Genomic DNA, 27,422 nt, shown 5'->3' with positions numbered 1-27,422 from the left:
GCACTTTATAAAGTAGTTCAAAGGTTTGTCATCTTCTACCACAGACATCTGCAAATATTTGTTGGGTGAGTTTTATCCTTATAACATGTAGAATATCCATGAAGACTTAAAACATGAGATGGCTACTCAAAAGAGCCTGTGGAAAATTCCAGTAGAGAGTTCTCAAGATCCGGTCCAGGGATCAGCAGGGGATCTTTGTTTCGTGGTCTCTCAGGTCACAGTCCCCACTTCTCACCCCACCACCCCATCACAAATAGGAAATGACCCTGAAAGACAGCTCAGTAGTTGGAGGTTAAATGCAGCAAGCCCCCAACCCCGACAGGAGGGGACACGGGAGAGTCAACATAACACCCACGAGAAACAGAGCGTTGCTTTTTTGTTTTTGGTTTCTTTTTCCCACCATTGAGAGCATTTCTGCATTCTAAAAAGTTATGCTGGAAGGTAGGCTGATCAGTTACCATCGTCTGGGTTTTCAGCTAAAGTTGCTCTATTGCTTTATGAAGACTTCCATCTGATCAAAGAAAATACAGCATGGACCACGTACAGCAAAGTGGCTACATAGGAAAACACCTGAAATCAAGATAAATGACCATTAACAGGAATGCATGGGAAGAGGGCAAGGCATAGGTCATACACTGGGTCAGCCACACGCATCGCGCTCAACGCCAGACCTGGAGTGTGTGGACCGCCACTGCTTCCCATCACTCATGCCGACATCCTCTCTGGCTGAGCCCAGATGTGACCCCAGAATGCTTTCAGCACAGAGCTCCAGGTACCCTAATGATCAACTGGACATGGAGTGCAAGGTCAACTATCTGCCATCTCACGTCGTTATGCTGGTGCCACCCAATTGGAAATGGGGGCCAAAAAAGCCCCCAGGTGAGTATCAACTGCTCTCCATGGGAAATTGTCTTCCTCCACACCAGTAAGAGCAGAGTCCACCAGCTGTGATCCCAGCGGCCTCGGTGAGGACAATATGAACAGATGGGTTTGCTGGCTCTGGTTAAGGTCTCGAAGCTGCCTGGACATCCTCAGACCCCTCTCAGAATTTTGTTCTGGATTCTTAATTTCACAGGCACGGGCAAGGGATCCAGGCTCACAGGACTGAGGGACAGGGACAGGGAGGAGGATTTTGAGCTTTTGCAGAAAGGAGCGGGCTGACTGAGAAAGACGCTGGGAAGATCCAGTCAGCAGTTTTTGGCGCTGGGAACAAAGGCCCTGGACATATGGCAAATGGTCACTCTGTGGCCTGTCAAGCCCCTGACGTGTTGTGTCATGTGGGCACCATCTATTCAAAAGGCTTGCCTGCCCCCAAGTCCAATATCTGCACCTGTGACCTTGGCGTAGGGTCAAGAGTTTCCAGCCCAGGCACCACATTTAGGGCGGCTACACTTCCGTGACCCTTGAAAATGTCCATAAACACCAGCCGTCCCCGAGCCTGCTCTCTCCCTGCCCCACACATGGGTGAACCCTTCACCCTCATTGGCCAGAGGCAATGAGTAAGCCAAGTTATTTAATAACAAATTTAAGAGAACTCATCCGAGAACTCTGAAGGACCCTGGCTGAAAGGAGCAGTCACACAGGAGTGAGCAGCCCCCCGAAAAACACCTCTCCCCGTCAGGTGGGAGCAGTTTACTGTCTGAGCTGTTCCAGACCCCGTGAGAATCCTTGGGAGAGGCACCTCAGAAGCCTTCACAGGAACAGGAAACAGAGACTTATTTTCCAAGTGATGGCAAGAAATGGCACCTTGGGGACATTGACAGCCAGGGACCTGAAAGGACATCCTTATGCTTTCAGAAACCCCTCTCCTTACACGGCTGTCCTTATTGCCCACCACTGTTAAGATCCAAAAACCTCCAGCTTTCTGCAGAAATTTCCAGCTACCCTCAGTCAGTTCCCACCAATCTCAGGGATCCCTTCGGGGCAGACTCTCTGCTGCCAGCAAAGGAGGGGATAGAAGCTCAGCTTTTGAGGCAGGTCCCCATCAGGAACCACAGAAGGTGAGAGGAGGCCAGATGCTTCCAAAGGCCAGGGGTGTGTGGGAGAAGGTCTTGAGACGCCTCCCACACCCTGGACTGGCCATCCCCGAGACCACGGGAAGGGCATGTGATGGTTGGGCAGGGTCTGGGGTTAAATCCCGAGTAATCATGACTCCTCCTCCCCTGTGCACTGACACAATTGATATTGTGAATAGAAAGGCGAGACTTCACAGTGAACCGGGCTCATATTTCACCTTGGTGGTTTCAGCCCAGCGCCCTTGCCTGCTGAGAACATCGTGATTCTTGATTCTGGCACTCCTGACTGTGCCTGGGCATGCTCATGTTTCTCCAACTCAACTAACAAACGGGGGAACACGATCAATGGTGGACTGGATAAAGAGACGCTGGTGTAGTCATGAATGGAATACTCCACAGCAACCAGAATAAACACTGTACATCTCCACCCAACAGTGGGGCTGACCCTCACACACCTACGGTGGAGAGAAAGAAGCCAGACGTAAAGGAATACACACTGTGTAATTCCATTCACATGAAGTTCAAAAGCGGGCAAAACTGAACTAGGCAGCTAGAAATCAGGTCTGTGGTCATCCGTGGTGTGGGTGCACAGTGATGGCGGCAGAACAAGAAGGGGATTTCTGGGAGCTGTTCATGATGTTCTCTTTCTTAATCCGGATGCTTGTTACACAGAGGGGTTTGCTTTATGGAAACTCATCAAGTTGTGCACTTGCATCCTTCTCACTTCTCTGGATGCGTGTTGCATTTTGATAAAAAGTAAAAGAGAAGTCAGAACACAGTGGAGCCCAGTGGTTCTCAGCTAGAGATCTGTCCAGTGAGTAAGGGCATTAATTCAGCCCATCTGGGTTGTTCCATCAAGTGCTGACCCACTAGCCACATTCCATCTACATTTCATTACCGTTGTCTGCAATAATTTTTGGAAATTATTCTCAAATGTCTTGCTGATGTCTGTTCAGAGAGAAGGCTGGGGTTGAGATAGGGGTATGTATAGGCTCTCTAGGTGAGGGGGAGATGAAACAGTCATTTGAAGGATGGCAGAGGAGGTGATTAACAGCCTCCCAAGGGATGGGAGAGCAAGCTAGGGGCTGCCTGGCTGTGCTACTGTTTAGAAACCAGCCATCTTGGGAGATGAGCCAATTTGGGAGACATTCCCACACTGTGGGACATTTGAGCGGGGTTCAGGGACCATGAGGTGGCCATGTTGATGGACCTAGGGAGTAGGCTGGGAGCATAAGAGGAGCATGTGTGTTCCTCGGAGCAGGGGACAGGCCCACATGGACCAGTAGACAGGCTTTGAGGAACTTCTGCAAAGTGTTTTTTCTCTCAGCCTCTGCTCTGTCATTTCGAAAATGGGAGGATGGCATAGCTTTGGTGCCTGTAGCTGACATTCTGTGATCTGTCATTATGTTTGACCTCCAGGTTTTCATAATTCATAAGATGACCTCTAGAAATCTGAGGAGCACTATTTCTGAAATTTTTTCTAATTTTTTAAACAATATCCATGGCTAGAAATACATTTGATATGGTGAGTTAGCATACTGGTGCATGCCCACCCATGCATAGCAGTGGAGAAAAGTTTTATGAAAAAATGCATTCTCTTCCTCCTGTCATTGGAACCCATTCCATCAAAGAGAAAATCCAGGTCATGACCTCACATGACCTCACCTACTAACTCATCTGGCCCTGCAGTTGGAGAACGTTCCTTTTAGAGCTCAGACACCTGCACACAACATGCCCCCCAGTCACACACAGTGGGCACCCCTCTTTCTTCTGCTGATGAGGCCAATGAGGTTCAAGCCCCTGTTCCACCCAGTGCTCCCTGTGAGGCCTCGGGAAGAAGCTGTTTAATATCTCTGCAGTCCTCAAGGGAAACAGACAGGAATTACGATCTCATTTCACAGATGAGCAAGTCGAGGCCCAGAGAGCACAAGGGACCTGCACAGGGAATTGGTGGAGACGTGACCTCAAGCCCCTCCTCCTCCCACAGGTTCTCAGAGCTGTGGGGCAGGAGACACCGTCATGAAGAGCTGAGGGCCTAATCACAGCAGCAAACACCCACAGCTGGGGGTCTGCACATACTGGGCCCAAAAGGCCTCCCCACAGCCCCAGCCCCAGAGCCAGGGCCCGGGGAGACACTGGCCACTCGATTTTCCAGCCCAGGCCTCAGTGCTCCCTGCCCAACTGTGTGATTCCACGGAAGACCACTCAGGGAGAGCCAGGAGACCCAAGTGGCCAGACTCACTGCTCCAAACTGGTGCTGAGTGTGGGTGACAGAGCACCTGGCCTGGACACCAGCCCTACCAATTCCTGGTGATCTGGAGCAGGTTATCCATGCTCTTGGTGCCCTGGCTCTCCATCTGTGAAATGGGGATGATAACAGCGCCAGCATCCCAGGGCTGTTGTGAGGGTTCAATAGGATTGTTCATGGAGAGCTCAGACAGTGCCGGGCACTCAGCACTCATGTCTCCTCACACATCTGCCCTCCTCAAAGCCCACCCAGGCACGGACCCCCGGGCTAGCCCAGGCCTGGGCAGTACGGTACTGACCAGATGACGAAGGGAGTCTTGGGCACTTCCCATCCCTTCTCTGGGGCTTTGTTTCTTGATAAATGGGGGGAAAGTCTCTTTCATTGAAAAGTTAGTGAACTAAAAAAACATTGGAGAGCTCGGGCAGCCTTCCGCTAAGACCCTCTATCATTGGGCATTGGGAGCTATGAACAAGGGCAGGTTGACTGGGGGACTCACCACAGCAGAGATGTTTTCATGGTAATGTTTGTATGTGATGCCATTTCTCATGAAAATGGTGGTCAAAGCTTCCAGGACAGAGGCGCTGAGGTAAAACAGGGCAGCAGTACAGTGGTAGGCTGCATCCTGCAGGATCAGAAAGGGCCATGAGAGAGAAGGGGAGCCCAGACATGGAGATGTGGGGCAGCTGTGGTCCCAGCAGGGCCCATCCAGTCCACCTGTCCCCACTGGAAATGGCTCAGGGTACTTTGTCATGTTCTGCTTCTTCCTTTGACTCCCTCACCCCATCCACCATCACCAGCCCCCACCCCCCTCCTCACAGAGGTCATCTGCCCAGCTGAGTTTATTCTTGCTGGTTTGGGGGCCAGAGTAAGGACTTCAGTGGAGAAGGGACGCTGCTTTCCCTTGAGGGGGGATCAAGTAGGGGGCGCAGTTTGGGATTGCATAGGTAGAAATTTGTTCTGGACCTGAGGAGTGTCTTCCATGGTCACAGTCCTGGTTAGGATGTGCCCTTGGTGATCAGTGCAGGTGAAAGAGGCCCAGAACATTTCCATTGTTGTTTTGTGGTTGTTCGTTTTTTGTGGGGGAGGTGGAAGGCTCCAGGTATGTTTACAAGCAAAAAGTACTAGAATGCGGTTTTGAGTAGCTGTAATTTGGAGGTGACTTCACAAGTCTAAGTAGGAGAACTTCTGAGAGTGAGAGGCCCGGCCAAATGGCCCCGACCCCCTTCCAGGGGACAAGGGGCAGGGGTCCATGTGTAAGTTTCACCCTCTTCATGGGCCTCAAGGCAGAATTTACACAGAACAGAGACCCCAGGCCATCTCTATCCCCCACCAAGCCCCTCTCTGGTGAGCCGGCTTTAGAAGGCTGTGACTGGGAGCTGGGCAGTAAGCAGGGCCTCACATGGGCAGCCAAGGCCAGTCCCCAGGACCCTGCTCCCCCAAGATGGAACCCAGCCCTCCTGGACGACAGGAGGTGCCGACAGGCCCTGGCAGGTGCAGGCGGGATGGGAGGGGGGTTGAGCTGCTGGTCATCCGTGAACAAGGCCGTCCTGCAGGAGGAGGCAGAGCAGCCCCAACGGGATCAGACAGCGACAGCCACCCTCTGCCCTCACCTCCTCCTGACCTTGCTGCAGGAGCCCTGGGCTGCTGTGCACACTCGGAGCTGAAGGCCTGGCCAGCTCAGCCTTGGAACGCGGGTGGGAGACGTCTACAGGGCAGCCTCACCCAGCGCTGGAGAAGCCAGCCTCCCAGGGCAGAGGGTCCAATACTACCCACCCCCTCAAACATCCAGGGCTGAGACTCACCAGGGCGATCCAGGAAGTCTCCCCACCATGGGCGCCAATTATGTAGAGGAAGAGCAGGGCAGTGGTGCTGATGAAACAGAACACAGACACGAACATCACCCAGCCCTGGGCAAGGGGGAAGGGCACCAGGGATGAGGCGATGAGGATCCACACCAGGCCCCCAAAGACCTGCAGAGGGAAGGAGGGCAGGGGTGAGCATTGGACCAGGAGAGCTCACGCCCAGGAAGGGCCAGACCCAGAGGTCACACTGGGGCATGGGGGGCAGAAAAACAGAAAGGAGGCAGAGAACAGCGGTGGGCATTTTCCTCACCAAAAATGACTCTTTCATCCCCCAAGGCTCTAGCCTGGATCTCCAATCTCAGTCTTTCTCAATCCTCTGCTTGCCTGCTTTTATTCACTTTTAAATATAATTTTTTACTTTTAATTTAATAAGCACATAGATCACATTTATATGCCAGGCACTGTCCTAACCACTTTACAAATATTAACTCAGTTAGTCCTCACACAACCTTATGAGCAAGGTACTGACCCATCTGTCAGATGGGGAAACTGAGGTACGTGGAAGTTAAGTAATTCTTCATCCCAAGAAAGGATTTATGCCATCCAGTATTATCATTAGAATGGCTAACTCTGAGATTATATCTTTCATGGCATTTTTCATATAAAAATATCCTTTCTTGTATGAAATGGTAGTGACCAGAAGATTCTTTTGGTCTTTTCTTGGCAAAATAAATTAGCCACACTATGTCACTAGCATTTTTTTTTTTAAATTGACCTCTAAATCCCAAGTCCAGGAAGTGCTCTGAGTGCTGGAGTTGGGGCTGGACAGAGGGCCCAGGTCAGCCCGGTCTCCTTGGGTGGCAGAGAATGGGCATGGGAGAAGCACTCCCCCATCATTACCCAGAAGACACCCCAGTTGACGCTCACAGGGTCAGTGATCCCCAATCAAAGGGGAGAGTAAGGACAGACGTGGGGTCATAACACCCCTCAGTGCCACAGTCCCGCTCCCCCTGTGGACAAGCACACCTCAAGCTGGGATTCTCTGCACTTCTCTCCCCTTCTCCTTGTCCCTCTTCATCCCAGTGACATCAGTTCAGCCTCATCCACTGTCCCCACCCGGATAAGGACTGTGTTGGGAGTGGGCTGGGACACAGGTGGAGACGGCTTTGCAGTCAGAGGTTCCAAGGTACTGTGACACTTGGCACCATCCTCCTGAGCATCTGGGGGCTGAGGACAGGCTGATCCCCCTGTCCTACATCCCCTGTGGTGTGAACTCAAGTGGTACGTTGTCCTCGTCTCCTGTACCTGCTGCCCACCTGCTGGGTGAGAGGTTCCACTGTCCTCACAGGTGTTCTCCGAGCCTGTGAGCTGAGAAGCATCAGGAGAGAATCACATCTGGGTAGAAAAGTCAGTGCAATGAAGAATCTGGAGTTATCAAAAGTGAGTTGGGCCTCAAGAATCAGATCTGGGCATCTCTGAGCAGATGACTTCCTCTACTGACGAATCTGATATTGCCTGAAGGAAGGCACATGACAGAACCAGTGGGACACACTTTACGACTTATAGTAATTAGAGCAAAATCAGTTAAATACAAATCCTCTGACTGCCATAGAGTAAGATGTGTGTGTCGACCTCATCCATAGTCGCCTTTAAGATCAAACAGGTTACTTGGCCTTTTCCATAACAGGCACTGACAAAGGGACTTGAGCGTGCCGATGGCTGAGACAGATTTGGATGTAGGAGGCAGCAGAGTGTGGCATGGAGAAGAGGGAGGATTGCATGCCCATCTCGTGGTCAGAGGTAAACGCCTGGGACACACTTCTCCTAAGTGTTGTTTGCCTGGTCAACCACTGAGCATCCAAAGAGGGTCAATCTGATTTAGGTCTCCGTTCACGTGCTCTCAGAGAGCCCTACGTTCTCCTTTTGCAGCATTCAGCACATGACAGGTGTATCTGGTTTGTGACAAAAGGGCACTGCCCCTGACCAGGTGAGGGAGGGGGTGAGGGTCCCCCTGCTCACGGCTGATCTGGGGTGTGGGACACAGGGAAGGCCTGTCCAGCATGCGTCAGTGTCCGAGTTAGTTACCTGGCCTTCAGGGTCTCCTGTGAGAGGGCTGTGCCTAAACACGTGACTGATGGACCAAATCCCAAAGGAACAGTTGGCCTTGCACGTGGAGGGGAGCCCTCCGTTATGGAATCTCGCGTGGGACCCCGCGGGCTGGAGAAGGTAGTATGAGGCCAACAGACATGGCATTGAGGGGCACTGAAAGCCATATCAGGAAAACGGTTCTCTTTGTCTCTGTCTCGCAGGTTTTCTGACTAAGGCAGGGAGAAGGGCTCAGGTGGAGCCAGGTGTCTGGACTCCCCTAGAACAGGTGCTCCAAGAACGGGCAGGCAAAGGTGATCTGTAGAAGGGCAGTGTTTTTATTTTTGAGGCAGTGATAGAGTTATTTTAGAAAAAAAATTAACTGTAGAATACATAGGAGGTAAATGAATGCACAGGTGGTGCCTGGAAATGCTAAAATCTGAGAAGGCGGCTCTCAGAGCCTGGTCTGCAGACTCAGCTCACTGCATCTCCTTCAGCTGGATTCCTCCCGTGTGGCCCGGTCAGGAACCAAAGGCAGGATAAGTGAGGGGAGGTCAGAGCAGTCACCACCCTGAGTGTCGCCATGGAGTCCTGAGTGTGCACTAGCGAGTGTGGCCCCAGCTCTGGGCTGAGCTTCCAGCCCCCAGTGCAGAGGGAAGCTTCCAGGTCAATCCCGACTCTCCACCTGCTGTGGGCGTGTGCTCTCACAGTGTGATGAAGACTGTGTGCCAGCTCCCTAGGAATGCTCTCTCTCTCTCTCTCACACACACACACACACACACACACACACACACACACACACACACACACACTGTTATGCAGCTTCCCAGGGTCTATGGAAGAATCTCTGTCCACAGGAGCAAAGCCCCCCTGTGCCCCATCCCAGCTCTGCCCCCTGGTACCTCAGGACCCTGTCCCCCCTCTGGGTGCACCACCTTGCAAAGGTCCTTATAAAATCATGGTGACTTATTTCTTTGTATGGTTTATCTATAGCACTAAGTTTCACAGTAAGATGGTTGGGAGAAATTCTCTCTCTTTTAGACAGCTCTAATGAGAGATAATTCACATACTACACAGCTCACCCATTTAAAGGGACAACTCAATGGTTTTAGGATATTCACAGATGTGTGTAACCATTGTCTCCAGAGCCAATTTAGGACATTTTCATCACCTCAAAAGAAACCCTGTGCCCTTTAGCTAAGGGTCCCCTCTCCCTCCCATCCCTAAGTGACCACTAATCTGCTTTCTGTCTCTATAGATCCCCCTGTTCTCAACTTTCACATGAGTTGAATCACATAATAAAAGGTGGACTTGGGTGACGGGCTTCTTTCATTTAGCATAACGTCTTTCAAGGTGACAAATTCTCCCTCACCGGGATTTTTACAAAATATCTCTACCCTCACAGCACACTCCCCTGGCCATTCTCACCCACCATTTGGGGGACACTGAGTGAATGTGTCTCATCTCTCTGGAGCCTCCAACAGGAAAGAGCTGAGGAACCCCTGGTGCCCAGGGACGTTCTCATAGGAAACATGTCCCCAGGCCCCATCTGTCCCAGAAACATATTTTAAGTGACACATCATGTGAAGGGAATGTCCTCAGCACAGATGAAATGATTAAACCCAGGGGGTTTTGCTCCCAGGAGATGGGCTGTGGGCCTGCTCTCTCCTCCTCACAGCCCTGCCCAGCAGGTGCCCAGGGGAGAAATGCAGGGTGACCTGCACAGGGGACCATCTGGGAGGGGGGCTGAGTTGGGTGCAGAACAACCCTGAGAGAGGACGGGGGGAGAAGGAAAAAAGAGGAGGCTGAGAATAGGGAGATTCTGTTCCCCGCTAGACGTCTGTGAAGTGCCCTGGACACAGGCCCCGCTGCTGTGAGAATTCCAGTGCAGATGCGTGTCGGAAGGGGTAACAGCTGTGACGGCTGTGCAGGTGTGCAGGCTCCAGTCCTCCCGGCACATGCCAGCTCCCACAGCACCTGCACCACACAGCGTCTGCACGGGCTGGAGGCACACGTGAGCCCTTGAGAGGGGCTCTCCTCTGAATGTGCTGGAGGAGGCTGGAGCACGTGACTCAGCCTCTTGGGCCTCGGATCCCTCATCTGTAAATGGCAATTTCCAGCTGTCTCCCCACATCGTGGGCTGGTGCAAACGGGCTGAAACTACGCATGTGAGTGTGAAGCTTCTGGCATGGTGCCCAGCGCCACCCAACAACTGGGGTAAGACACTGCCCACCCAGGAGCCGACAGCCCGGTGGAGACAGATGCAGAGGCAGCCAGTTACAATGTAGGGTGATCTCCAGCCCCGAGGGGGCAAAGCAGGCTGGACTGGGGCACGGCCCCATCGGGTCTGGAGGGGAGAAGTGGCTGTAGCTGGTTGACCTGGCCAAAGGGTCAGGAAGGAGCTCTCCAGGGCAGGAGGGAATACACGCCGCGTCCAGAGGAGCTGAAGCACAGTGAGGGCTCAGAAGGCCGGGGAGCACCTCCGCGCACGAGGTGGGGGACAAGGAGCAGCAGGAGATGGGGCTCGAGGGAGGGAGAGCTGGAGACAGCACTGGCTGTGGGGCCAGTGTGAAGGCCTCCGAGGCCCCGCTCAGGGGAAAGCCGGGACTCAGCGTGAATCGTGGACACAGCTTGTGCCTGCCGCGCTCCCCCACTCAGTGTGCAGAGAGCAGCAGAGCGCGGGCGTTGCGCCCACCCCCGGGAGAGAAGGCCTCCTGGGCAGGAAGCAGTCCACCCACCCTGGCCTCAGGACCCCACTGGACAGATAATGTCAAGAGCAAAGGGGTAGGTGAGGGTCAAGCATTTCCCTTCGTACAGAAAATTCTAAGCGGCTCCCAGCTTCCAGGTGACAGATGCTCAGAGGCGACCATCTTGACAACGTCAGGCACACAGGTGGAGGCGTGGCCTCAGTTTCCCTTCATCTCTGTCTACAGTACAGGCCAGACTTCCCACGACCCCCTGCCTGCCCCTCGGTCACTGTCCTCCACACTAGAGAGGGTGCAGCTGGCTAGGGTGCTCTCAGAGAAAGATCTCTAACTTGGTGGTCTGTGGGTCACTAGGTTGGAGCTCTCTCTCTGGGCCCCAGGTCCCCAAACTGGGAAATGGGGGTGGGGCCTGCGCTAATGCTCTATGGCTCTCAGCCCTCAGTCTACACCAGGATCACCCAAGACACCTGGAAAAACACCAATGCCCAGGTCTCAGGCTCAGGGTCTGACTAGACTGGAGAGAAGCAGAGTCATAGGACAAGGGACAGACAGCCCGGGCTCTTTGCCAAAGGCCTGGGAATGTGTTTCCACAACACAAGACTGTGGATGATGTTCTGGTAACTCCCAGAAAACAGAAGAAGAAACGCCTGCTGTCTCCATGCCCTGCCCTGCTCTCCAGCGACGCTGCCCAGACGCCTTTCTAGGTCCTGCCTGGGCTCTGGATGCAAAGTTCTCTCTCCTCTCCTCTCCTCTCCACTCCTCTCCTCTCCTCTCTTCTCCTCTCCTTAAGCTTCAATTTCTGTCTTACCTTGAACGTGAGACTTGCTCAAGCTTGGGTGTCCTCTAGATGCTGGGTCACAGCCTCAGTGTCTGTGAATGGGGTGGAGATGGGGACCTGAGGGCCCACTCATCCTGGTGTTTCAGGACTGGAAACTGTTCATCTTTAAATCAGTCCAGTTTTGGACGCTGAGCAGAGTTGAAGTTCTCTAAGAACTAAGAATATTGTATAAAACTAGACAAAATATTTCCAAAGACTTAAAAGTGTTTACATCCGTGGTCTACATGATCAAATTATTTTTGTGAAAAAAATTTCCTCAGGAGATAGTCTTAGGGGGATCTCTCGTGTAATCTCAGAGAAGGTTCTCTCTTTTTCTTTCTGAATTAATCTACTGGAGGCAGGCGAGAGTGGTTAAGGGTATAGACTTTAGAGGCAGAATTACCGAGTTTGAGTCAGCTCTTACTTACTCGCTGGGTGGCCTGTTGTCCCTGGGCAAGTTACTTAACCTCTCTCTTCCCTACATGAAACATGCTGATAACAACAGTGCCCACATCACGGGGTTGGGCCTGAGTGCCTGGCACATTGTGGGCACTCTAAATGCTCGCTGTAACAACTGTCATGTGAGGAGGCAAAGCCTCACCTGTAACCACGTGAAAACCTCAGGAGGTCTAGGATCTCCACATGCACAAGCCTCCCCTCCAAACCTTGGTGGGACCCAGGATTTAAAAATAACTTCAAAAGCATCAAAAAGAGAAAAACCTATGATCTCCCAGAAACCAAAGCTGAAGAAAATGTGTGTGCCTCCACAGAAGGAAACACAAAGAACATAAAAATACGAGAAAGTCTTCCTACAAACAGTGAGCCTCAGTCACAAAAGGGGGAGAGGAATCCTCTGGCACATTCTTGAGATTAGTACAGCGTGCCCATTGCTTGTGTGGGGCTGAAGATGCTCGGCATCCACAGTTGTCCAGTGTTTTTGCTGCAGGACGTGGATAGTTGAGGTCGGTGCACAGGAATTGCCCAAATTCTCTGGATATTTCTCTGGGGCTCCATTTTGCTCTGTCAGAGTCCCCACAAGCAGACTCTCTTCCAGTAACAAGTCAAGACGTGACCCACAGAGGACTTCCCACACACACATCTGGTTGTGCGGCCCCTCAGAGCCCAGCGTCAGATTCCCAACAGCTCCAAGGGCATGGTGTGTGCCCTGAAGGCGCATGTGACAGGAATTTGAGCCTTGAACTCTTGAGAAGTAAAGGAATCTGGCCACAGACACAGGCTGTGCACCCAACACTCAGCCGTCCTGCCACTTAGGTCAGGTGGGCAAAATCATCTCTCCAGGGAAGAAAAGAAAAGATGGCCACACCTGCTGAGACTCGTCCCAGCTGCCGTGAGCTCGGAGCCCTCTGCTGCTCTCCCAAGGCCACCAGGACTGCAGCCCCGGTTCTGCTGCTGGAAGTGTTTACACCTGCTGACCTCTTCCAGCAGTCAGGGGTCACTGCCATGCCAGGAGGGCGTGTGCTGTGGGGACTGACCAGCATAGTGACTGTGTGCTCAGGGAGGGGCTCAACAGTCAGCTCTAAGGGGTGTGTGTGTGTGTGTGTGTGTGTGTGCGCGTGTGAGAGAGTGTGTGTGTGTGTGTGTGTGTGCAGAGGCGGATTGAGGATGAGCTACGGCAGAGAAGGGAAACACCATCAAGGTGAAGTCAAGAGGACATAAGCACCAGGGGGCAGGAGGATGCACAGAGAGGGAGGTCAGAGGAGAAAGACCAAGACTCCGACACACTGAAGCCTCCCGGAGACCCCAGAGAACGGGGCTGAGAGGGAGGCGGGGGACTGAGAGGCAGGGGTAGCAGGAGGCCAACACAGAGGGGCTTCTGCCAGCTCCTCTAGTTCCTGTGTGACCCCCACCCCCTTGTACGGAGGACTCAGCTCTCAGCAAGTCAGAGGAGAGGCGTCATTCACTTGCTCACTCACTCACCCACTCATTCATTCATTCATTCATTCACTTATCTAACAGACTCTGAGAGTGACAATGACCATGGCCAGCACTGAGGCAGGAACATCCAGGGAGACAGACTTTATCCAAAGACACACACTAATAAATGGAGCCCCTCTCTCTCTTCCTGTCTCTCTCTTCCCGTCCTGCCACCAGGCCCCCCAGGAGCAGCTCTGGGTCCACCAAGGGCAGAGTCAGGTCCTGGTGAAAGTGTCGGGGCCCAGCGAGGGTGAACACCAGCTCACACCTCTGCCCAGGACAGGGAGCCCAGATATCTGCACAGGATCCCCCACTCTGACCCCATGGTGAGGCGTCTGGGGGGAGTCAGAAGATTCTTGTGTGGGGACCCCTTCCTCTTTCCCAGTTATTGGGAGTCTGAGCTCTGAGGCTACTCCAAAGGTGAACACCAGGAGAGGTGTTGAGGCCACCTGACTCAGTTTACCTATGCCTGTTGCTCTGTCCTCCTGGCCCCTCAGCAGCAGGCTCCTTCCTTCCAGGGGACCTATTGTGCCATCATACCTCCCAAGGCCAGCTTAGATAGTGTCCTTTCATCTACACTGAAGGCAAGACCAGGACTCAGGGGGCCTGGTGTCTGTTTGTAAAGAGGGGGATGGAGATTTGGGATTCAAAGAGAGAGGAGGGGAGTTCAGGTCTGTAGCTGATATTACCAGGGCGAGTGTGAACTGGGAAAGGCCCTGTTCAGGCCTGCACCCCCACTTCCCTGAAGTCCCTGGGGCGATCTTCTCTCCACAGTACCCACTATGCCTCTGCTCCCCAGCGCTGGCCGTGAGCATGATGAACAATCCATGACCAGTATCACCCTCCCGCACGAGGCAGAGGACGGTCACCAGCTCCTGAGTGGAGGAAAGCTCCTCCAGATCCACAAAGCTGGGAGCTCTCACACAGGCTTGTCCTGGTCTAGATGGAAATTTTTCCTACCACGCCTGTACCCCGCTGGCTTGACTCAGGAGGATAAACAGAAACAAGGAGGTTCTGGGTAAAATACAGGTAAGCCACCTAAAGAGACAAAATCTGTGGAAATGTAGACCAGACGGGAGAGGCTTCGGTGCAAGAAAAACAAAAGATATTGATGGGAGTCACCAAATAGGTCACTAAGGTCATCAGCCAACAAAACAGGCGTCCTCCTGCCAACAGTGAGAAGAAATCCCCATCAATGACCCGGTGCTTCTCTGAGGTTCCCGGGGGTCTCCCTGGGGAATTGGTGGTGACTGTCAGTTTCACCCTCTGTCTGTCCTTGGGCTCAAGGACTCTCTTGTGGCCCCTGTCCTACCACTGCTCACTGAGAACAAATGTGTCAGAGGGCACGGTCTGTGAGGGGACATCAGCGGACTCAGGGTCCAGGTGGGAGACAGACCATAAGCAGGGGCCTGCAGGACAGGAAATGGGTGTCCTCCAGGTGGGCTCCCAGGTGGAGGTGATGGGTATGCCAGGCCTGAAGGACAGAGGACTTAGCCCCCTCATTGTCACCTGCACCAAAGGAGCACCACAAATGGAGACCAGAGAAGACTGTGGGGCTGGTTCTGGAAAGACTCTTAAGACATAAAAGCTGGGTGCTTCCTTCCTGCCAGATCCCTGAATCCACCTCTGCCTGTCTTATCACCAAGCAGCTGCAGGGCAGGGCGGAGGCTGGGGGAGGTGGGGCACAATTTTGTGCAGAGGCTGCCCTCTCCCTGCACCAGTGCCCGCCCAGACGGTGAAGCACTTACAACGAAGACAGATCAGTTCTGAAAGGTTTAATCCCGGGCCCACTGGTGACTGGCTCCTTTGCCTTGGGGCAGATGCAGCACTTTGCTCTGCACTCAGGATTCACAGAGCTTTCCCCACCCATCCTGGCACCAGGCTGGCAGGGCGGTGCAGGAGAGGCTCAGGAAGTCCCACGCCCAAGGCAGAAGGCAGGACAGGATCAGACAGCCCTCTCTTCCCTTTGGCCATCCCATCGGGCTGACCAGGGGTAGCTCCGAGCAGAGGAGCCACTGGGAAAGCCCTACAGAGGGTGGTGTCTGTGCAGTAGTTGGAGACCGCAGGGACAAGTCACATGTCCCCTCCACAGCCCTGCCCACCCCAAATCTCACTCTCCCCTGCCTCATGCACCCTGCCCGGGAAGGGCATCTAAGGTCATAGGTGGTGAGGGATCGCCTCACAGAACCTCCTGCAGTTGCCCCCTTATAGCACGGATTGGCCAGTGGATCTCGGGGCAGGGGTTTGACTTATTCGTAAATTAATGATAATTGCACCTAATAGCTATTGAGCAGGAGTGTGTGCACCACGTTGTTTGAAGAGCTTTGTGTACATTAAACTCACTTATTCCTCATAGCAAGCCTTGAGGTGGGTGCTATTACAGCCCCATTTCATTGATGCAGAAACTGAGGCGCAGTGGCCTGCTCACATTCCACAGCTGCTGAGGGCCGGCTCTGACAGGCTGCCCATGGAGTCAGGTCAGGACATCCCTGCCTGTGTCAGGTACCCAAGGAGACCCACAGGCCGTTCACCATAAAATCTCCCGGTGTAGGGTCAGCTTTGGAAATGGCCATGAGAATAGTAACATGGGGGGAGAGGAGACTAGCCCCTTAGCCGTCATCCTGCTCCCAGCCGCCCTGGGTCTAGAGGAGAGGAGATCACAAAGGAGGAGGCGATGGGAGGCAGGCTCCCCTCCCAGCCCTCCACTGGCTCAACAGGCCCCGTTCCTTCAGAGGAAAGAACACCAAGGTTTGTGTTTAAGACCAAAACACAAGAAAAGCTCAGAACCCTGAAGGGCATGGCTCCCTCTTCAGCAGACACAGGGCTGTGGTCCTCATCCCCGGGTCCATCAACACGACCTTTGTCACCCCCACCCCGACCCCTACTAACAGGGTAGGGACGTGGGCTTCACCTTCTGTCCTTCCTCCTTTGCTCCTTTCCTGGAGTGACCCCCCCCCAAAGCCTGTACCCTGGGCCCTCTAAGGGCCTCCTTCAAAGTTGGACCCAGGAGTTTCAGGGGTCGTCCCCCTCCTCCTCCTCTCCTGCCCCTCCCCTCACAGCCCAGCTGCCTTCTAACAGGAGCGGGGCTCTGGTGTGGAGTTTCAGGTCAGCTGAGACTGGCTGAGTGGCCCTGGGCCTTCCTCCTCCCCCTGCCTGTGCCTCTCAGTGTGTGACGGCTGCTGACAAGGCTTTCCTTTAGTTCCTACACAGTTTCTCAGGCCCTAGGGCCTTGGGGCATTGAAGTGATTCAACACAGGCTTGTTTGCCCCAGTGTGGGCAGAACAGTAGCTATTACTGAGCTGGGACTGGTGAGAGCCTGGAGCGGAGAACCAAGGCCAGTAGGTCACCCTAGGAAGTCATTATGCTGCTGGTGCCCAGCAGGAGCCGACCAGGAACCAAACCTTCCACCAGAATCTAGAAGGCAGGTCAGGGCTCCATGATGCAGACAATCCAAGGACCTGCTCCGTGCTCCCGGGAACAGTCTGAAACCTGTGAGGAGTTGGCCTGCACCTCCCCATGGCATTAGTGCTTCAGGGACGAGGGGGCCCCTCACCCACTGTCCCCATCCATCAGCACCGAGGAGAACCCCTGCTGGGCTATCCCATCAGCCCTGCCCTTGATGGCCTTTGGTCCAAAACACTATTTCCAGGGCCTGGTACTTAAGAGGCCAGGGGGGAGCCCCAGACGGGCTGTGTCACAGGTGGAAGCCAGGGCTCAGCTCTGAATCCATCAGGAGTCAGCCCCCAGCCCCCAGCCCGTCTAGACTGGCTGGCCCATCCCACATCAAGGCAGGCCCCAGGGGGCCCCAGTCCCCAACTCCAGCCCCCCACCCCAGCCAATCCCTCAGAGAAGGTGCCTGAGCCCAGAGCAAAGCCAAGCCCTTCCTGAGGCTGCAGAAGTGGCCTTGGCCAGCAGCCCAGTGCACTCTCTTCTCTCCGTGTGCCTGCAGGTGCCAACAGTCAGCCTTTGTCCCTGGCCCCACCTGAGCATGAGCTCTCCCCTGCCATGGCATCTGGGGTCCTCCTGCTCTCTCCTGGAAGCACTGGGACAGAGAGGGGTCCTCGTACCACCCCCACATTACGCCACCTGTGTCATATGGAGGAGTGACTCATGGAAAGCTTAAAAGCAATCTTTCTCAGTGGAGCCTGGTTGTGCTGACATATGCATGACCCCCCAGAGTCCCCATCACCACACTTAGCAGCTTCCAGAGAACTGCTCAGTCACTGACTGCTTGATCAGAGCAGGCCTCTGGTTCTAGAAAAACCGGAACAGTCACTTCTCAACTCCAAGAACAAACACCTTAGAGACCTCTACCTGTAATTCCCCCTCCCTTTAGAGAGGGGGAAAGGAGAAAACCCGGCAGTATCCTTAGCCCCTTCTAAACAGCTGCAGAGAGGGGCCCCCAACACAAGAAGATGACACAGGGCCAGGGGTCAGTGGGCACACCAGGGAAGGCCAGCCTCAGCCCCCACTCTCTGGTGAGTGTATGAGGGGTCCCATGCTGGGGCAGCACAGAAAGGGTGCCTGCCCTGAACCCGGGAGAACCTCAGGGCACCTGGCTCCCTGCCCCAGCCTCTCACTGAGAACTGTCCCCACTATCCTGTCCCCCCATAACAACATCGAGGGGGTAGGTTAGCCTACCAATGACTACTCCAAATTTCAGTGACTCGATGGGGGCTGTACAGTGTTTATCAAATACAGATTCCTGGGCCGCCCTGGACCTAGTGACTCAGAACCTCCAGGGTGTGTATTTGATAAGCAGCCCAGGGTGGTGTGAGCTCCCCAGTGGCTCTGAGCTGTCCTTTCACTCCCTGGGGGGAGAGAAGGGAACCAGGCCTTGCCCAGGGCTCCCAGGTGGGCGGGGCACCTGTTCACAGTCCTTCTGCTGTGGGCAGAAGTTCATCCCGGGTGTCTGGGTGAGTGCAGAGACCTGGAAGTGATCTGCTGTCACTGCAAGAAGCAGTGACTAGCTGCCCCCCTCTCTGAGCCTCAGTTTCCTCCCAGCGCTGGAAAGTCAGGTCTTGGACTCTACATGTCTCATCTCCCAGGAGTCCTCATGGGGCCTTCTCAATGGAGCAGAATGTGGACCACCCACCAGAAAGCTGCTCCATCATCCTTCCCGCCCACCCCACTGCCCAATCCTGGCTCTGGGGCCGCTGTTCCCCAGACAGGTGAACATCTAGGACAGGTCCCAGGACTTGTTTGGTCACCTCAAATAATAAAAAGTCCCCAGGCACTTTGGGTCACAGACACAGGCTCATTTTAGTAACTACTATGTCCAGTTCACTGTAAGAATGGAACCTGCAAACCGACTCTAGGTGGCTCCCCCCCACGCCCACCCCAAAAAGTGCACCCTAAAAGCGTTCCCTCCCACAGGTGCCTCTACTTCTCTGTGTCCTCAAGCTCCTGAGAGGTACATGCAAGGAGGGGACGTCTGCCCCTGGAGAGGTGGGTGGCACTTCTAGCAGGCTCTTCCCAAAGAAACATTCTCTCTGAGTTCCCAGCCGTTCTCTCTGTGGATCCATTCCTTTTATTGGCTGAGGAGGAGGGAGCTGGGTTAATGATTTCATAGCTCCCTTTCAGGCATTTCCCTCCCAAATTCTGACAGTGGGGTGGGGGAGGGTATCTCCTGGTGCTTCGTGAGAGAAGTTTCCTCTTGGGGCCCTGGCCAGAACTGAGACAAAAAGCATCCTATGTTAACATCCTGTTTTGTGAATGGTGGCCGGAGTGTCATGAAGCCCCCAGCTTAGAGGAGGAGGAAGAAAAAACAGACACTGTGGTTCCAAAAGGAAAGTCCCCCTTGGGTGGGGACAGGGGAGGAGGCCAGAAGCAGAGCCCTGGGTGCAGTTGTTGGGGAGGGGAGACACTGGACACTCCACCAGGGCCTGTATGGGGGTGCACCTGTGACCCCACTGCCTGCAACAGCAGCATCGCCTGTGGGGTTTTGGGGGTGCTCAGAGAGGCAGGGTCACACCCTTGGTTGGGCTGCCTTCTACTTCCTGTGGGGACCCTGCAGCTTTCAGGGGTCAGGAGCTCTGGGGTAGGGGTGTGGGCCAGGGTAAGGTGACCATGCCCTGCCCTGAGCCATCGCCCTTTCCCTGTTCCTGTGGGCAGTGTCCCTGCCTTGGGAGGGGAGTGGACCCCATCCTGTGGGCCCTGGAGGCCAAAGGTTTGACACCTGCCCATCCCAGGCAAATGCAAGGTCGGGCATGAAAATAGGAACTCGGAGTAATCAACTTGCTGGACGACAGATTTAAAAACAAATCAAGCGTTTCACACCCATTGGACTAACAGAAAATTACAAAGCCTGACGCTACCAAGTGTGGCAAGGATGAGGAACAATGGGATCTTTCATCCACTGCTGGTGGGAATCGGGAAGGCCCAGGTTTAACCTGAAACTTATATAATTTGGGGACCTTCTTTAAAAAGAACAAAAAACGAGTCTGAGTCTTGGAAGGGGCCTGAGCAAGTGGGGGTCTTGAGCTTAAGCTTCATAAGCTTCCCAGTGACTCCGCTCCTGGGCTGTGTAAATTGGAATAACGCTTTTGGACAGCAATGTGGTAGCATCTGGGAAAATGGAGATATGCATTCCCCATGACCCAGCAAGTCAAATCCTCTGTGTGTTCCCACAAGAAATTCCCAACATGTGACCAAAGAGACAAATACAAGAATGTTCTTTGGCAATGCTGTCTGCAATAGCAAAAAGCCACAAATTGGAGATAGCCAAAATGTCCCTCAACAGAAGAATGGATAAACAGCATCAATGTGTATATAAACCTCAAAAGAACGTTGCATGAAAAGCATGTTGCAGAAGGATACATACAGGATGATACTATTTCCATAAAGCGTGAGGACACATAACACAGTGCCGCGTATAGTTCACAGGCAGTCAGGTGTGCAGGGAATGTCTGAACCCTGCTTGGGAGTCAGGAACACACTAACCCAGGGGCGTCCTGAGGATGGAGGGAGGAGAGTAAGACAGCGGAGAATCCAGGGGCTTAGATGCACCTGAAAACCTTTATTTCCTTGATACTAAAAGTGAATAAGGCAAAATATTAAGATTTGACAAAGTTGAGTGATAATTATATGGGTGCCTATTAAAGTATTGTATATACTTTTCTGTAATATTTAAAATATATCTTAATTTGTTTTTTTAAAAATTGAAGTGAAGTTTGGCAAACATAAAACCAACCATTTTAACTTGACCATTTTAATGGTATTTAATACATTCACAATGTTGTGCAACCACCACCTCTATCTAATTCCAAATCATTTTCATCACCCCAAAAGGAAACTCCGTACCCATTAAGCAGTTACTCCCCATTTCCCCCTCCTCTCAGCCACTGGACAACCACCAGTTTTTGTTTGTCTCTCTGGATTTACCTATTCTGGAAATTTTATATAAATAGAACCATACAATATGGACCTCTGTGTCTGGCTTCTTTTACTCAGCACAATGTTTTCAACTTTGTGGTCTGTCTCAGTACTTCATTCCTTCCTACGGCTGAGTAATACTCCACTGTGTGAATATATCACAGTTTGTCCATTCCTCCGTTGATGGGACACTTCAGCTGTTTCCACCTGTTGGTTATCGTGAACAGTGCTGCTATGAACACGCGTGTACACGTACCTATTCAGGTCCCCGCCTTCAATTCTGTAGGTTATAAACCCAGGTGTGGAATTGCTGGGTCATATGATAATTTTTTTGAGGAACCATCAAACTCTTTTCAACAGCAGAAGAACCATTTTACATTCCCACCACCAATGTATGAGGGCCCCAATTTCTCCACACTCTGGTCTGCACTTGCTATTTTCCAGTTTTTTGATAAGAGTCATCCTAGTTTCATGTGAAAGGGTACCTCATTGTGGTTTTGATTTCATTTTCCTAACGATTAATGTTGATGATCTTTTTGATGTTGAGTTTCTTTTCATGTGCTTATTGGCCATCTGTATATTTTCTTTGGAGAAATGTCTATTCAAGTCCTTTGCCCATTTTCTAACTGGCTTGTTTATCTTTTTGTTGTTGTGTTGTAATAGTCCATAATTTAAAAAAACTCTCCCAGGGTGGCCAGTGCCTCCTCGGGCCCTTCAAGTCTCTGTTCTTTTACACACCAAAGCACATCCCGCTTCCCATGTACAATCTGTGCAGAGGAAAACTTAAAGGAATGGTGTCTGCTTTTTTTCCTGTTCTCCCAGGCATCCCGGGACCCATCCCCAATCTAGAGAGGAAGAAAGAGTTTGGAGGTGACAACTGAGGTGTCCAGCATCTCTCAGGAAGTAGGAGGGAGAAGGTCTGCGTCTGGAGAGCAGGAGCTGAGGGGGAGGAGTAAAAACAACTTCTATGACAGCTGAGAGCAAAGTGGTCTGGGCAAGGGAGAACTATTTCTTGTAGAAGCCTCTACTATTACAGGTCACAAAACCGCCCTGGAGGAGTAAACTTCCACTACTCCATGGCTCTGAGATTTCCCACACCCCTGCTCTCTCCTTTCACTTGGTAGGATGGGTGGGATCCTTCCATCCCCTCCCCCACAGATCACCCTGCCTGGCTGGGCTGTTCCTACCCCCAGGAGCACTCCTTCCCCTAGGCTGGGATGCCAAGAGGAGTCAGCGGGCACTGGGAGGCTGTCCCCTCTGTGAAGCCAGGCCCTCCACACCTGCTGCCACCTGAGCCAGCTCTTGTGAGGGCAGGAGAAGGAGGTGCACCTGAGTCTTTCGCATGAAGCCCTGCTAACGCCCTCTCTCGTGATTCTTGTCACAATGCTCCCTGAACAGCTACAAAGGCAGAGGAAGCCACTCATTAGGGCAACTGAAGAGACACTAGGAAGACTTCTTGTTGCTTCAAAATCTCTCTGCCCCATCACACCTCACCATCAGCCATCATCTCTTTTGGTCATGAAACTCTGCCTTTGTAAATACAGTGGCCTCTGAAGGAACACCCACTACTTACTCCCAGGTCATGCGCACTGTGTGCTCATCTTCAGAAATCAGCCTTGGACAAGCACAGGCCAAATGCTGAATAGATGCACCCAGAGGAGCCATTTGGGGAAAGAATGTTCCAGTGGGTGCAAGACCCTCCCCACTCTGGGCCTGATTGTCCCTATCCAGAAATGGTGGTAGTGGTGTCCAGGGTTTCTTCTAGATGTCACTCCTTGATTCTGGCTAGCCCCAGGACTTAAAGTCACTATGGGTACATGCAGGTGTGAGCTCAACTCAACTCTCACAAATGCAGTGATTTGGTGCCACCCCACAACCTCGGTCCCTTAGCCCTTTCCCCAAACTGTCCATGGATGACAGAACCTGCTCCTTTGCTGTTCACACCCTCCGCCTCCAGTCAGGCCATAAGAAGCTGGAGTCCCTTTTTAAACAGTCAGATTTGGACAAGCTCTTTTCCAGCCAACTCTTCTGTGGGATGCAGGGAAGGGAGGTGCAGGAAAGGAGTCTCCGCAGCTGCAAGGCTCTGCACCCACAGTATACACACAGCACATCCTCTCCCAGCTGAGGGCCTGTGGCCCCTGGGGAGTTTATGCTGAGGGTGGTCTGAAGCGTGGAGACACAGTGAGCACTTTACCAGGAGCCCAGGGTAGGAAGCGCTTTCCCGCTGCCACCTGCACTGCTGTGTGGCTCCAGCCTAAGGAGGGACCAATGTCAGGTATGGAGGCCTTCCCATTTCTCAAGGTCAGCCAAGGCAGAGGACAGCTCTCACCAGCCCCCTCCCTCCCCTCACTCCACACACAGGGTGGAATGACTGTGGTGCAGCAAATGGTGGCCTGTTTTATTATTTTTCCAGATCAAAGTTGTTGCAAATACGTTCTCTCGCCAGAAACTTTCAATGGTCAGAAGAGAATCATCTGGATTCAGCTCCTCCTACACCAACCCAATCCCCAAACCTCGGTTGGTGATGCTCAGGTTTCTTTTGCTGATTTTTGTAAACGAAATCCTAACCCTGGAGAGAGCTGGGCGCCTCTACAAGGACATCGCTCTCCAATAAGGGCTTCCTCTGCGCGGCCCGTGTGAACCGGGTGGGGAGCGCACCTTTGGAACCAGCGTGACGAATGGACCCTGGCCCGCTTCCAACATCTGCCCCATGCTGCGAGTTTGGTTTTTCCGCCTAAGTCCTGGAGACTGTTTCCCCCACTGTAGTTGGTCTAGAAGGGGCCAAACGGCTGGGGTGGGGGGAGACTGTCCTTATCCTGGCCCAGCTATCCCGATGCTCCCGGGACCCCACAACTTGTGGATCTGGTCCAGTCGGCTGTGCGGAGCCCCCGCTACAGCGCGCGGCACAGCCCATCCCGCCCCCGCCCCAGCTCCGGCGCCAGCTACTCACAAACTCAAAGATGAACAGCAAGTCGGGGAAGGTGGTGAAGACAGCGAAGCCGCTGGGCAGGGTGCTGCCACTCGATGCCGCTGTGGGGGCCATGCCGGCGTGCTGGCGTCGGCCTGGGGACAGGACGCGCGGCTCGCCTCCCGGCTGACCTCTCGCTTGCTCGGCGGAGCCCAGTGGCCCCGGCGCCCGCCGGCTTGCGGGTTAAGAGCGGAGGCGCCCGGGGCGCAGGAGGGAGGAGCCCGGGACACCGCCACGCCCCGTCAGAGCTGGCCGTGCGCGCCCCAAGGGACCCGGCCAGAGTGCCTAGGGCGCCGCCCTGAACCACCCTGAGGGCGCCCAGCGGGCGTGCCGGGCTGGAGACGGGGACCTGACTCCTGCGTCCCACCTCCGGGTGCCATCTCCCGTGGGGAGCAGGAAAAAGACACTTTGACGAAGCGTGTCGCACGCTTTGAACTCTTCGCAGGGGATCACCATCCCTTAAAAACGATAACCATCAGTAACTAGGCTCTCCAAACTCCCCACCCTGTCAATCCTCAGGTCACCATTGCTATAGCTATTCTTAGGTTGCGTCTTCATCTTTCCACTGGGTGGGTTAGTATATGTGACGTCCGCATTCAGGCTCACGGTGGGACGAGGTCCTACTTCTGGCCGCAGCTGCAGGCTGGGGTTTGCAGGGGCGGCGTTGAGACCACCTCTGACCACCACCCCTTCTCCCCGCGCCTTTGGAGTCCGGCGCCAGGAACCTTGCACCCGGGGTCCGCTCCACTGCGTGCTGGAGCTTCCAGTTTGTCTGTTTGAGGGTAGGAGGTTTCTCTCGGCCCTGTCAGCCCCAGAGGAGGGGTGGTGGTGGTGCTGGGGCAGATCTGCATGGAAGCCAAGAGACAGGAAGGGCCCTCCTTGAGCAGATCTATGCCCTCTCTCAGAGGGGGCAGCTCTGCGCCTCTGCCGTGCCATGACTCCTCCTCCCCATGTCCTATGACTACCTGTTGCTGCTGGGTTTTTGTTTTCTGGACCACGATTTCTTTATTCTTTTTTTAAAATTATTTTATTGAGGTCATGTTGGCTTATAACATTGCATAATTCCAGATGTACATTATTATGTAACAGTTTCTGTGTAGACTGCATTGTGCTCACCACCAATAGTCTAGTTTTCATCTGTCACCATACATATGTGGCCCTTTACCCTATTCGCCCTCCATTTACCCCTTCCCCTCTGGTAACCACTAATCTGTTCTCCTTATCTATGTGTTTGTTTATCTGCACGTATTAGTGAAGTCGTGCAGTATTTGTCTTTCTCTCTCTGAGTTGTTTCACTTAGCATTATACCCTCAAAGTCCATCCATGTTGTTGATTTTGTCTTTTTTATGGCTGAGTAGTATTCCATTGTGTGTATACACCACATCTTTATCCAATCATCCATTGTCAGGCACTTGGGTTGCTTCCACATCTTGGCTATTGTAAATAATGCTGTGATGAACATACGGGTGCATATATCTTTTTGAATTAGTGTTTTCGTGTTCTTTGGATAAATACCCAGTAGTGGAATAGCTGTATCATATGGTATATCTATTTTTAATTTTTTGAGAAATCTCCATACTGTTTTCCAAAGTGGCTGCACCAGTTTGCAGTCCCACCAGCACTACATAAGGATTCCCTTTTCTCCACATCTGCTCCAACATTTATTTCTTGTCTTGTTAATTATAGCCAATCTCATGGGTGTGAGGTGGTATCTCATTGTAGTTTTGATTTGCATTTTCCTACTAATTAGAGATGTTGAACATCTTTTCATATGCCTGTTGCCCATCTCTATATTTTCTTTGGAAAAATGACTGTTCATATCCTCTGCCTATTTCTTGATCAGGATGTTCATTTTTTTGTTGTTGAGTAGTATGTGTTTTTATATATTTTGGAAATTAACCACTTGTCAGATACACGATTTGCAAATATTTTCTCCCAGTTAGTGTGTTGTCTTTTCATTTTGTGGATTCCTTGCATAAGCTTTTTAGTCTGATGTAGTCCCATTTGTTTATTTTTTCTTTTGTTTCCCCTGCCTGAGTAGACATGGTATTCAAAAAGATACTGCTAAAACTGACGTCAAAGAGTGTACTGCCTATGTTTTCTTCTACGAGTTTTATGATTTCAGGTCTTACATTCAAGTCTTTAATACATTTTGAGTCAATTTTGGTGTATGGTGAAAGATAATGGTCTACTTTCATTCTTTTGCACATGGCTGTCCGGTTTTCACAACACCATTTATTGAAGAGACTTTCCTTTCTCCATTGTATGTTCTTGGCTCCTTTGTTGAATATTAGCTGTCCATAGATTTGTGGTATCACACTCTCGGAATTCAAAATATACTACAAAGCTATAGTAATCAAAACAGCACAGTACTGGCAGAAAAACAGACACACAGATCCATGGAACAAAATTGACAGCTCTTTATTCTTTTTTGACTGTATTTTTAACAAGTATCACACTTTGGTAGTTTGCCTGTTTATTTTAATTTACATACTATTACTGAGTTTTCTCTTACAAGTCCTAAAGCTAAAAATTGGCCCACAGTCCAGTGCCTGCCCCCAGGTCAGACTCCCCAGAACTACTGTGGCTTCACCCACAGCCATAGCGGGGCAACAGCCCCCCTCTCTCCATTGGGACCCTCACCTTTTCCCCTCTACACAGCTCTTTTTCCTTCCCAGTCCCTATGGAGAAAAGTAAATTCCTGGACACATTACCAAAAAAAAAAAAAGATCCATGCCCATGAACTGTCCATTCTGCCCACTTATGGAGAGGGACCAGGCATTTGAAATGAGAAAATCCCACTGCACCTCTGTGAGCCTCTGCGGGGCTGCTGGCCTTGGTGGCCTGAGACCCAGGGAGTCCATCTCCTCCCTCCTCCTGAGGAAACTCTAGTGGGGACGAGCCACAAGCCATGCTCAAGTAAATCCATCCAAAGCTGTTCGGCAATTTCTGTGTCAGTATTCACTAATTAAAACACACAAAGGTCTTCTCACCTCTTAATAATCTCTTCTCCCGGCCTTGAGGTTTTTTGTTGGTTTGTTTGTTTTTTGGTTGGGTTTTCTGCTGTTTCAAACCTGTGTTGCTAAATTCCTCAGGCTGGGCTGTGACTCTGGGGAGAAGGCACAGCCCCCTGGTGTAGCCCATGAAGCTGAGCGGCCCCAACCCTCCTTTGAGAAGGCCTAAGAGGGCACACAGGACTTAGGAAGGTCCCTTTCTCTGTGACCCTCATCTCACCTCAATCCTTTGCTCGATGTTCCTCTTCCTGACCACACTCCACCCTCTGCAGGGCAGCCCCACCCCACCCCACCCGCTTGTCTCCTTCCTGCCATATCACGTCCTCGGTGCCCAGCCAAGACCCCAGCCCACGCACGGTGCTCAGTACATATCATCCACTGCCAGGATGGACCCAGCCTTGTCCGTGCTTGACTGCCTGAGGAGGAAGTGGAATGACTCTGTGTGAACGGAGAGTATTG

The 27,422-nt window shown here is 52.5% G+C and overlaps 1 protein-coding gene across 1 annotated transcript; it reads right to left on the bottom strand.

Annotated features, from left to right (window-relative positions):
* Positions 1-24,099, bottom strand: LOC131400001 (myelin and lymphocyte protein). Its single transcript, XM_058534663.1, has 4 exons — positions 23,932-24,099; positions 6,066-6,233; positions 4,760-4,885; positions 1-570 (listed from the first exon to the last, which is right to left on the bottom strand). The coding sequence occupies exons 1-4, from the start codon at positions 24,022-24,024 to the stop codon at positions 496-498; spliced, it is 462 nt and encodes a 153-aa protein (XP_058390646.1). The 5' UTR covers positions 24,025-24,099; the 3' UTR covers positions 1-495.
* Positions 24,100-27,422: the final 3,323 nt, after the last annotated feature.

This window comes from Diceros bicornis, chromosome 40 (assembly GCF_020826845.1).
Source record: "Diceros bicornis minor isolate mBicDic1 chromosome 40, mDicBic1.mat.cur, whole genome shotgun sequence".
Lineage (NCBI taxonomy): Eukaryota > Metazoa > Chordata > Mammalia > Perissodactyla > Rhinocerotidae > Diceros > Diceros bicornis.
This window is presented reverse-complemented; position numbering and strand designations above follow the sequence as displayed.